We start from the raw sequence: 13109 nt of genomic DNA on the forward strand, positions 1-13109 counted from the left end.
ACGATGACATGGGGAGAACATGTAAACTCCACACACATGTGACCCAGGCGGAGATTCGAACCCGGGTCCCAGAGGTTCGAGGCAACAGTGCTAACCACTGCACCACCATGCCGCCCCTTACAGTGCTAACCACTGCACCACCATGCCACCCCATTTGTTATACACATCTGTATAATTTATTAAAATTACCCAGTATTTTTAATACCATGCCCTCTGTAGAAATATCAAATGGCACATTCATTTCACTTTTGTCCATTTATTTGATTATTTACCCCCACTTTTAAATTAGCATATACTTTACATTTGAAGTAGAAGGTCTGTGAGAATATACGGGCAAAGAATGAATGACAGGATGGTGTCAATCCTTCAAAGTGCATCAGCTCCCTAGGTTTCCACAGTGTTACTGGTAATAGGTGCCCTGTAATGCTTTTGCTGGTGAAATTAAAACCCCCCGCCCCCAATCACTGGAGTTTTTGGAGGCCCTCCCACTCTGCGTCATTTGAACTCTTCCAGGGACTGGCCTTACTGTCAGTCCTGACTCGACTTACCGGCTAGGGTCTATTCTCACCATAGCCAGTACAGTGACTGAGCTGTGCTTTAGTCTTTGTTTTCCTACGTTTCACCAGGGTGTCGCTGTGTTCCAGTATGAAAAGCTTCGTTTCACAAATGAGGTTATTGAGCAGACGCTGCTGCTTTTGTACACCTTGCAGACGAATACAGAAATACAACCGTATTTTTCTCCATCCATCCATCTATTCTTCTAAACATTTATCTGGTTCATGGAGGGGGGGTCTGACACCTATCCCAGATAATATAGGGCACAAGGCTGTGATACACCCTGAAGGGAAGAAAAATTCATTAGAAGGAACAGACATAGCGAAATAGATATCTCTACCGCATGTTTTATTTCAGTATTTGAGGAGACACCTAAACTAGGATAGTGTGCGAACTCAGACAGACCTGGACCCAGAACAGGCATGTGAGGACAAAATGCCGCTCGCCAAACCACAGTACCATTTTGCTTTATAACAATTAAACATTTGCAGTGTAATTGAATGAACTACTGTTATACTGGAATCCTTAAATTCTCACACTTGCAACACCAATACACTACTGATTATTTCCAGAGTGGAAATGTGTTTTGTTACATTTACATGGAAATACATTTAAATCTTTATTCAGTTGATTAAATTGTTACCATAGCAGATTAAATACAAATACACCACAAGTTATTTAAATGTATTTCCTGAACAAAAGTCTGCTATCTGTGCACTTTGTTTTCACACTGTATGCATCACTGCCTTTCGTTTTGCAGTATATATTTGTATCTGTGTACTTTCTGTAACTCACCACTGCATGCAAAAGAATTTCCCCCAGAATAAATATGGTAACATCTTATATTATCTTACCATGTGTGTGCTGTTCTCCAGTAATATATGGAAAAGCTTCTCACATGAAAACCTATGCAACAATCATGTAAATTAAGAACATGAAAAACACAATAAAAACTAATTTTCCGCAGAGCAAGATATATCAGAACGATCAGGGCCAGTGAACCATTTTCTTTTTTTTTTCATTTATATTTCTTTTACTGGCAACTTATTTCCAATTTCATGAATTTTAATTTCTCCATTAAGGATGACTACCAGCTACTTATTAATTGTTCCCAAAACTAATAATGTTTTGGATACATTTGCTCCTTTGTACAAAAAGAGAACCTTCTCATTCAGAATTAAACATTTCTGGTTCTCATATGTATGCATCCAATCCACATATTTTATCAGTATATGTGTTACACTAAAACCTTTTATTTTCTGTTAATATGTCATATACAAATTATTTCTTTTTAAAGCATTTTTCTAAGTTACTGCTGCATGCTGTGGGGGTTGGGGGTTCCTGCCGTGTGCAGAGTATGTATGTTCTTCCTTTGCTCCTTAAATTGCACATGGAGTTATGATGATTCTTTGTTTTGTACAAAGACAAATGTACCAGAGTCAAAACTGAGATAAATGCATAGCGTGGATGGAAAAATACTTTTATACCAAATTGCAATGGGTGCAGCTTTTGATAATAGCTGATACTTTATTGCTCCCTATGAGGAGGTTCTCTTTATACCTCCCCCAACCTGCTCCCTGTAGGTGAAAGCAAGCTGGCTATGAAGGGCAGCCACCTGTTGCAGTACCCAGGGAGCTGGCAGTTAAGGGCTTTGCTTAAGGACCTGCAGATATGCTTAGCCCAGGCTTGAATTACCAACCTTCTGATGACAGGTACAGAGATTTAACCCACTGAGTCGCACACTTTTCTGAATTGGTTACTTTCAACACTTTGTTTTGCAGAGAGGTGCAAACCCAAGATCTACTGTGCACTGTAGCATAAAGCTTACAAAAAGTCAGAATTTTTATCAAAACACTAATATTCCTTTAATAAAAAAAACTTCTGACAAAACAATCACTTGTAAATGAAAAAGGCAGATTTATAATCTTTGTGTACAGCTATATAGCCAATAATATATAAATGCACTTCCATGAAGCAGTAAACTGCAGTAATATAGATGAATTCTGCTACCAGAGTTGCAATTAAACTTGTTAAAGCATGTAAAATATCTCATATTCTTTGGGAATATCTACAATAATAACAAGAGAACTTCAATGGCTGCTTTTCCCAGCAATTTATATTCTAATACATCTTATATGTATCTACAATCAACACAATACAAATCAACATCTGATATTTAAATCTTCTCACAGAGAAGAAAAGTATTTTATACAATAAACAATGATATTTCAGAGTAGATTCACATTATAGCATCATATAAGCACAATACCAAGTTGCTTAGGCCAGTGAGTAGTGAAATTTCCATGCTTCAGTTCTTATAGGATCCTTAACAGTGGTTAAAATTAAGTGCATATATTATATAGATTGCTCACAAATATACTTCTTACTTTTCTATTCATAGTTCATTCATTTGTCAACATAAGAAAAAATGTGACTAGGGAATAATTTAACATGAAGGCACCTGAGCAGTGTTTTCCAATACGGTCCTCGAGGACCCACAGGCAGCGGACTGTCTGTCAGGAAGTTCAGACGGAGCAAAAACATGGACCGACTGTGGGCCCCGAAGGACCAGCTTGGGAAACACTGCACTAGAGTATTGTGGTTTAACTGTTTGGCTTGATTAGAGACATATAATTAAATGTTAATAGGTCTATTGTATAATACAAAAATAGTTTTAGCCTGTTTCATTTTAAAGCCTCAATTTTGAAAATCCACTGTAATCAAAATTCAGTTCAAAGCTCCACTTGTATTGGCTAAATAAGTCCTAACAAATTTTTTGTCAAGCCTGTTTGATTAGTAATCTCCAAATACCAAGGACGTCCAATGTCATCATTGGCAGCAGCTTCCAGGACCTCATGACTTCATGACCTCATGACAGTGGTCATCTGAAGCCTTTAAGGCAGAATTATGTTTGTTTGGTGAGTCGGACCCTCCACCGTCCACCAAAGAGGAACGTTCTGCGGACCTCGGCTGTCCCATCTGCCAGCTTCAATGACATCCATTGGTGTTTTCCGGCAGGCAGAGGAATGTCTGGGAGGTGCTTGTAGCTTCCCTCAGTTCCCGTGACATGAGGGACGGGGAATCATGGGAGATCACAGAAGAGGACCGTACTCCAGCCATGCAGTGGAAGTCTGCAGTCCCTTGCTGGTGCCGACTCCCAATCCTACAGAACAGGCACTTGATCTTCTCAATTAGCTTAAGTAGCACAGTCTTGCGAAATAGGATATAAATCCAGGGATCCAGAATTGGGTTGACAGAGGCAATTCGTATGGCCGCAAGATCATATTTGTCATCGTGCTTCGTCTCAGACAATGCATAAAGTTGATTGACAAATACCCGCACCTGAAAGTAAAAAAGCCAAAAACGATGTCATTAATATTTCAATTATAAACTATGCAAAGGAGGCCTGGAGGCTATTCCATGAAACACGGACCCTAATGTAAAGTATAACCTTGATGGTACGCCCATCCATTACAGGCTGCTACAAGTAATATCTCATTTTTTCCCTTTTCTTCCAAACCTAAAAGTTCCAGATAAAATGAATGAAATTCAGTAAAGTGCAAGGTGAATATATGTATATAATTATAAATGTTATAGCCTCCATTGGGAATAAGGTAATGCAGGACAGAAAGAAAAAACTAGCTGAATATGATCTTGTATGTGAGATTCCACAATCTGTCTGAGGCAAGTCAATAATACTGAAAAGGTACGTGGTTAAATGGCTAAATTAGTTAATCCCCTTCAGAAGAGATAATGAAAATCAGATTTCCTGAGCAATACCTCCTAAAAAAATGTAATGTAAATACACTGGCAGAGAGAAATAGAGAAATGTTTCTCACCCATCACCAGCCCTTTTAAATACAAGCTATATTTAATGTAAGACTCTTCTGTCTGACAAAGGCTTTTGTGTAATTATTATTCTCTGCTGGAACTGCAGGCTACACAAAACTGAACAAAACAAAAAATAAGGGCAAGTACGGAAAAAAAGTAAATAAATGATGAATCCTGCTGATTTGTTTGCTGGAAAACAGATCATCAACTGAGATTATCAAAAGAAGATATGTGGAAAATGTATAGAAAGCAAATAAGAAAGTGTTGATTTAATGAAATTATATTCCTTAGAAACAGAGTTGGGTAATTCAGGTTCAGAAAGTACCAAATCGAGACCAAGATTTTATTTCAACCAACCGGTTTGGACAAAAAGACTCTCAGTCACAGAGTACTCAACTGATTGGTTGAAACAAAGTCCCGGTCTGGACTTTTACTCTCTGGACCTGAATTACCAAACTCTGGAAACAGTAATATAAATACGATTTATTGATAAATAAGGAATTTTAATATTATATCGGCAGATTCACCTTATTCTGTTTCGCGCAAATGGATCTGACAGCTCCCAAGAGAGTTACATAAAAATGAATGAATAAAAGTCTTAACAGACGAATTTTAGCAGAGCATCATAATAAACAGTCTTAAAATCTGCAGACTTGTAAGAAGGAGGTGGGACTGAGGAAACTGATTTAATTTAGCAGGAAATAGAAATATTTGGTAACATTTGAGGGGTACAAGTAACTCAGTTAATACTCAGGTACAAATCATGAATATAGTAACCGCATTTAGCACACGACCCAATTTGATCAATTAATGATGAACGAACATAGGATCTGTGATGCCCGGCTCGTCCGATCCTCTTATGTGCCACGCCCCCTGATTATCCACGTGCGCGTCCCTGATCTTGCCCGGCTGTGTTCACTTATTTTCGCCCAGTCTCGTCTATTTCAGTCCATGTCTTGGGTTGGTTTCTTGTCCGTCATTGATGTTAGTGAGTCTTTGAACTGTTGTTCTGTGCTGTCCTGCCCGTCCCGGTCCTTTAATAAATCCCCAGTTTTCCCCGACTTGCGGTTCCTTGCCTGCTTCCTGCTCGCTTGCCTGCCCGTGCGCTAACCCGCTTTACCAGCGAACGCTGACAGGATCAGTACATAACTAACTCTTAGTTTCTGGTTAAATAATTAAGTGTACTAATAAAATATTTGCAGTATATACATTATATTATACAATATATTATAATTATATATACATTTATGATATAATTATAAAACTGTAGTGTGAGAGGTGTTCCTGACTGGTACTGAAGCAGATTAATAATATTTATGGTAAGTTGATAACATGATTGTCGTGGGGAAATCAGCAAAGTTCCCTTGATGTAATCACATGCACAAATGAGTCATTAGCATTTCAGGCGAAATTTTGTTATTGAGGGAAAAAAACAACATGTATATGTCATGCATGCTAAAAAACAAAAATAGGATTAACATTTATATAATTTGCCTTTCTGGTCTTTCAATTTGTAGACTGGATGGCATTCAGTCATACTCCAGGATCTGATTTTATTAACATGCACCAATTACATATTTTTTTCATTTTTGACTGTTAAGCTACACATGTTGTTTTTTTTATCTACTTCCTGTTTTCCTACGTTGCATAATCAAATAATTATCTGGATCTAGCTTACTTCAAAAACGTGCTCTGGGAAAAACTAAGCAAATCATTTGTGTCTCATTAAAAGACACAGAGATGTGACTAATTATTAATTAAACTGTTGAATATCCACCTGTCTAGTGGCGGGGCCTCTTTTGATATTTAGACATCAAATTCCAGTGACGTCTTTGGTATATTGCATCGAATAATATTGCTGGCAAACTCCAGCCAGTGTTAGAAGACCAACCTTCATGGGACTACATTTTGATTTACAATTTATAACACTGACTCCTGTAAACGTGGGGCGGCATGGTGGTGCAGTGGTTAGCACTGTCGCCTCACACCTCTGGGACCCGGGTTCGAGTCTCCGCCTGGGTCACATGTGTGCGGAGTTTGCATGTTCTCCCCGTGTCGTCGTGGGGTTTCCTCCGGGTACTCCGGTTTCCCCCCACAGTCCAAAAACATGCTGAGGCTAATTGGAGTTGCTGCATTGCCCATAGGTGTGCATGTGTGAGTGAATGGTGTGTGAGTGTGCCCTGCGATGGGCTGGCCCCCCATCCTGGGTTGTTCCCTGTCTCGTGCCCATTGATTCCGGGATAGGCTCCGGACCCCCCGCGACCCAATAGGATAAGCGGTTTGGAAAATGGATGGATGGATGGATGGATGACTCCTGTAAACATTTACTTAACTTGCAGAGGAATTGACAAAGATTACACATTTAGACATTTACATCAATTGCACGTGGATTTGCAAAGGCCAAATTCCGTCATGCCAGTTTAGTTTCTCTTCTGTTTCAGAAATATTTCTGATTACGGATAATATCATGAGAGGTGGAGAAAGAATCATTATCTAGAAGACAACTTGCTATTGCTAATGAATTCGTTAGAAGAATGTGCGCTGTTACAGGTCTAACACTTTTTTTTTTCAAATTTAGTTTGTAAATAAACGGCATCATTATACAGTAAGTATAGAAATTGATGTTAATTCAGGATAAACCGAATCTCGTCGGTTTTCCTTGCTAAATGATTGACTAATTCTTAAGTTACAGCAGCTGTGTTTTCGTTTTCATTCATTGTATTTCGTGAAAACAATCTATTTTTTTTCTGATTTAGAAATTACCCATACACCCGAAAGGCATGGTGGCCTAGTCTAGGACTATGTATCGCGCTCATGTACAGCTGATTTCTATAACGTCTTTCGATCATTTCTATACCTTTTTATTATTGTTGTAGGTATTACTTTAGCTGCTTCGAAAACGTTCGATCCAAAGTAAAGGATTTCAAAGATTTGTGTGAATCAATATTTTTAAATAAAACCTGAGGATATTCGGTTAAAATATAAAGTATGGATACTAAACTGGAATAACTGAACTTAACTGAGAATCGATTCTAACTTTAAATATCGATTTTACCTGGTCATTTTAATATTTATATTATTATAAGGAGCAGGACTTGAAGCACATCCAGACAGGGCCGCCCATAAAAATAAGGGTGGAGGGCACAGATAGGGAGAAAGGAGAACACTTCCAGGGGCCCAGAGACTAGTGGCTAAGGAAATAGAAAGATGGATCAAATCGATCGAAATTTCCTCACTATAGTATAACCCCCCCCCCCCCCCCCTCCCCCGTTAGGGTTGGGCCGGCACCGAACGGGATCGAAACTTGGTACTGGGTGGAATCGGATCAAAAGCAGAATCCAAGGTTGCTTTCTGTAGGTATGAAATGACAAAGTGTGACTTGCATTAATAACGTCTACGTGCGTTAAAAAACGTAATACTGACTCAATCGAAGAAACTAAGGAAGACAGACAGACATACAGACAGATAGATAACGGCGAGCCTAGATCCAAGGAGCACATGGAACGAAGCAGGTGACACCCTGGACTGGACGCCAGCTCGTCGTACGGAGCACAAAGAAATGATTGTTAATGAAATGACACCTAAATGGCGTGTCTTCTGAGTATGACAGCAGTATACGCAGTGGAAACTTACGCGCTCATGTTAGGAACACGCAAACTGCGGGCACACACACAGTCATGGATATTCCAGGCTTAACTCCCACCCATCGAGTCACCCCTGACATGAAACACACCCATCAGACACATTTTGTTTCCCACGAATACTTTGGCTCCCAGTGTTAAATACTATGGTTCAATACGAGCGCAGTATTTACGACCAAAGTCAAAACACCACTATTCATATAAAAAATGCACAACAAAAGTTTAACTTACCACGAGAGGTATCGAACAAAGAAGTATCACCACGGAAGTGGTTGTAAGTAAAATGACCATTTGTATTTCAGCAGCGGCCCAACTCCGAAAACTGCGTCTTCTTCTGAGTTCATTTATCCTCCTCTGATCCGTTCCAAGCGACGTCCTGCGCACAAACCTCCTGTGCATCACGATCAATGCCCCGCACACCATTATGTTGCAAATCACCGTGGAAAGGATGAGAAATGAGCTGAAGCCGGCGTACATGTAGGAGAACGCTGCGTCCGTACTCACGTTGCTTTTCCAATTGATAAAACACCATGTGTGCGGATAGTGCAGTTCCACACGACCAAGTCCCATACTGGGCAGTGCGCAAAATACTACGTTTGAAGCATAAATGGCAAAAAGAGTCAACCCTGCAAGTTTCTGGTCAATATAATGGTTGTAAAAGTACGCATGGTTAATAGCCATATATCTTTCAATTGACATGGCGCATATAATACTGAGACCCGCCAATGAAAAGAAGAGGAGGATGAATCCAGAGTATTGGCACAGCGCTTCTCCACCCGGCATCGACCCTTTCACATAGGTCGTGATCGTAACCGGGCTTACGAGTAGGGTCCCCAAGAGGTCGGTGACGGCAAGCCCACACACCAGCGTGTAAAATGTGGTCTCCTTCTGCTCCTTTCTGGATTTGCAAAGGACGACGATCGCGGTGATATTACCTACGACCCCGAAAATGAACATTATAACGGGTATTGTCGCGCTTTGTGTTGATAAGGATATATCGGTTCCGTTCATCTTTATGGGATATTTTTCCAGATTCGTAACTTTCCCGTAGGCCTATTAAATTATTTTCAGAGTTACGTTGTTATTGTCATACCATCACAGTCGCATGTGGCCGACACAATTTCTTCATATTCTTGGTTAAGAAAACTCTTTGAATGCCATCTTTTTTCATGAACTTGTCCCCAAAGTGCGTTCCGTAAATCATTGAGGAGAAAAGCCCGCAGTCTGAAGTTTCATATCAGTACTGGCATTTCGGTAGGTTTCCCGTCCTATGTCGCGATGCGAACCCAAAGCGCGCTGCGCCTCGATTACCACACTTCTGAGTCAAACCTGACGTTTCCGCTCCTTAGCGCTTATGGGACTCCGCCTACGAGGTTAGCAGAGCTGTCATCGTCCCTGCGTGCTTGAGAATCGGCACAGCGGCGCGCAACGGGGGTTTCTCTTTACAACGCCTTTTGTAGGAAAGTTTCATTAACTGCACAGCGATAAGTAATATGTACTATTTAGAGTTTTCTCATTTATTTATTGTTGCTAAGTAGACATTTCGTAACCAAAAAGACAGTTTGCCCAAGATCCTTTGTAAAGACAATCAGTGGGAAATAATGGGTCATAGGAAGACAACCTGTCTCGTTTCCCTGCGCGTTATAGAATGGGAAAAGCAAATACCTGCTCGTGCACTGTACATTTTCTAATACCATTCAGTAGAAGTTTTGTGAATCGTCTGTCAGTGTAAGATGACAAGCAAATGAAAATAGCTTTTAATAAATCCAGCTACAAGGTCAGTTATATTACTGCAAGCAAAGACATTTAAAAGAATCCTCTCGCTGATAATGTACAGTGTCCATTAAAAGTTTATATGCCGTCTGAATGATGGAAAATTTTGTCACCACAGCTGCTTGGTCTGTTGTTAATCTGTTTAGCAAACAGAAGTGTGTGTTTATGTGAGCTTGTTCAAAGACACACGTACGTTTCTTGAACAAGCAGGGAAATTCGGAAAATTATATGTAGATGTAACTAGTTTTTTCCGTATCTTTGACACTTTGTTATATTATTACACTGCTGTAATAAACTGTTGCATGTCAACTGTTTTATTATAAATAAGGGTGATAGATATCTTCTAAATATTAAGGGTTTTGTTGAATTTAGAATGACGTATTTCATCCATTATTTAAATTATTGGAAAAAACAATAATTGTGTGTGCAAGAACTTTCACACGCAGGGCTCATGTAGCACAACTGTTGTCTACCGCTGCACGTGTAAAGCATGATTATTTGGCAGGTACTCTTATCTAAAGCGACATAAACGCTTTGAGAAAGTAGGAGCAATTGGGTTAATGGCTTTGCTCCATGGATCCAAGTGATGGTGTTGACACCAGAATTTAAACCAGTGACTTCCCAGCATACTTACAGCACACAGCCACCCACACACACAGACACACATACCCCACATGCAAATGGAAAAGAGCTTGCCACAATGCGATGCACTACCACTTCACTGCACCCCCCTTATCAGGTACTAAGTTATAGAGTGAGATCAGTGTCAAATATACGAGAGCGCAGATGCATAGCTAAACCGAGCAAAACAGACATTACGAGCGCGCACAGCGTCTTTGAAACGCAGGTAAGAGCGCTCGCTTCTTGCCCTCGCACTCGTTTCACAATTTTCTGCTCGTTTTGTAATTAAAACAGAAAATTACGTAAGAGATTCAAGGCTTGGTAGCTGATTTTCGAGACTGTCGATTGAAAGCGCGCAAAAAGGTCTGGCTGCGGAACGTGCACTCTCAGTCATGTGCACTCTCAGCCCAATACACGCTCAGCCACTGACGTCATGTGCACTCTCAGCCACAACGGGAAGTGGAACCGGGGAATCGTTTACTTGCTAAGTTAGTGTTAATAAACTGTAAAAATGGTACGTTTTCGAATTACAGTCTTGCGAGTTATGAACGATATGAAATATTCTTAATCTGGCCTTTGTTGGTTTATTAAAATGTTAGATTTAAATACCAGATTAAGTTAATCAAGCTAAATTCTCGCCTGTTATTCTTGTAATTATTAGCATCGTGGACGTGGTAGCGTAGTGGGAGCACCGAGGTTAAGACCCTGCTACTTTATTTTTTCAGCTGTGATTCCAAGGAAAAATTAATTGTGCAACCATCATAACTCGCTAACGCACGCACACGCACACACTGCGCGTGTTCCCTTATTCTATATAAGCACTGTTACATACATACATATATGTATTACATGCAGTGATCCACCGCTATATCGCGGTTCAATAAGTTTACATGTGTTTAAAGCATGTGGGAGGGGTATTGTAAGGCATTTATTTATATGGTAATATTATATATATATATATATATATATATATATATATACACACACACACACATATACATAGATGTACCGTATTTATGTGCGTGCATGTGAATGAAGAGTAAAATTGAATTTAAAAAATAGTACAATTCTCTGTCATTAATAATTTTATATATCAGAACTGTAATACATAATACACTTTACATATGCCATGAGGTACCAAACTGTGCTTAATAAAAGCTTGTTTGGGGAAAAAAAGAACACTGGACACGACATCAAATGTTTATTTATTTCAGATAACAGCCTAAAAAAACTAGACGAAACAAACCAATAAAAACATTTTGATATAATATAAAACCTCTACCTGTGTCAGATTTTTAGCTGTACATTTACTGTGTGTCACTCCTTTCGGCGGAGAAGTACCACAGACGCTGTGAGATAGGGTGAAGGAGAGTTTATTGGAAGGGAGACAAAACAGGAACATCGAAGAAACGCAAGACGGGCGTCAATGACAGGACTAAGGAAACTTGTGACTTGAGGATACTTTGTCTTAAATACATTGGACTAAAGAAAACAACTGGAAACAGCAAATGACATCGGAATTCCACAGGAGGTTAAGGAGGGGGCGTGGCACACGGGGGGAGCGGAGCATGACATACTGCACTTTTAACCAGATTTTTTAGATTTTCTAAGTAATTTTTAAAAGTTATTTTCATTTACATTTTGCTTTTTTGTCTTGGTTTAACTTTAAAATCTTGTTTTTATAAAGCACATTAAATAACCCCTGTATATAATAAACTTGTCTTGCCTTGCCATAAGACCGAGAAACATTCTCCTCAAGACCGCACGAACAACTAAAAACTATATGCCATGAACTAAGACACTCACAAGATAACTTCATGAAAGGTTCTGTAAAACTAGAAATGTGTTTATTTTACTGAAGATAACGTGAGCTAACTGGCTAGTAGTTGCCTTAACGGAGAGCCATTGCGTTTTGCGCCCTTTCAATCGACAGTCTCGGAAATCAGCTGCCAAGTCTTGAATCTCTGACGTAATTTCCTGTTTTAATTACAAAACGAGCAGAAAATCGTGAAGCGCGCAAGAAACTGTGAATTGAGCACTATGCTGCGAGAAGCGAGCGCGCTTATCCGCATTTTAAAGGCGCAGTGCGCGCTCGTAGTGTCTGTTTTGCACGGTTTAGCTATGCATCTGCGCTCTCGTATATTTGACACTGATCTCACTCCATACTAACGGCTGTATTTTTGTACTGTACTGTATTTCGTAATTTAAACTATTAAACCATGATGGATGCCTCAACACACAATTCCTGTCACACGGATGTGCACATTTTACTAATTAGAGTGGAAATAATTCATGATCATCATGATAATTAATTTACTACCCCACAAGGAAGGTAACCAAACCGGATGTAATAAACGGAATGACTCAGCTCCTCCATTATTCCTCCATTAAGCTGTAAAACACAACCGCTTGTTTGAAAGTTTTAAAACAACTTCGTCATCATTATGTTTGTAATGAGGCAAATCTAAGAATAATATTAACATCCTGCCTCTTGCTACACCGTTACTCTCCAGCAATCAAGTTATCCACACGGTGGTTGATATGTGACAGCTGGTGGCTGAGAAGGTAAAAAGTATTCGGAATCGCTTTCAAATACCAACACCACTATTTACAATCCTGAACATCTGTAGGTGAAAGATGTTTAATCTTTGTAATGCATTTAAACAAAAAACAGACAAGTGTACTGGT

At 39.5% G+C, this 13109-nt stretch overlaps 1 protein-coding gene across 1 annotated transcript; it reads right to left on the bottom strand.

Moving 5' to 3' along the window:
• Positions 1–886: 886 nt before the first annotated feature.
• Positions 887–9363, bottom strand: ptger4b (prostaglandin E receptor 4 (subtype EP4) b). The gene is made up of 2 exons (XM_049019210.1): positions 8259–9363; positions 887–3897 (listed from the first exon to the last, which is right to left on the bottom strand). The coding sequence occupies exons 1-2, from the start codon at positions 9036–9038 to the stop codon at positions 3544–3546; spliced, it is 1134 nt and encodes a 377-aa protein (XP_048875167.1). The 5' UTR covers positions 9039–9363; the 3' UTR covers positions 887–3543.
• Between the last annotated feature and the right edge of the window lie 3746 nt (positions 9364–13109).

Source organism: Brienomyrus brachyistius, chromosome 7, assembly GCF_023856365.1.
Source record: "Brienomyrus brachyistius isolate T26 chromosome 7, BBRACH_0.4, whole genome shotgun sequence".
In the NCBI taxonomy this organism is placed as follows: Eukaryota; Metazoa; Chordata; class Actinopteri; order Osteoglossiformes; family Mormyridae; genus Brienomyrus; species Brienomyrus brachyistius.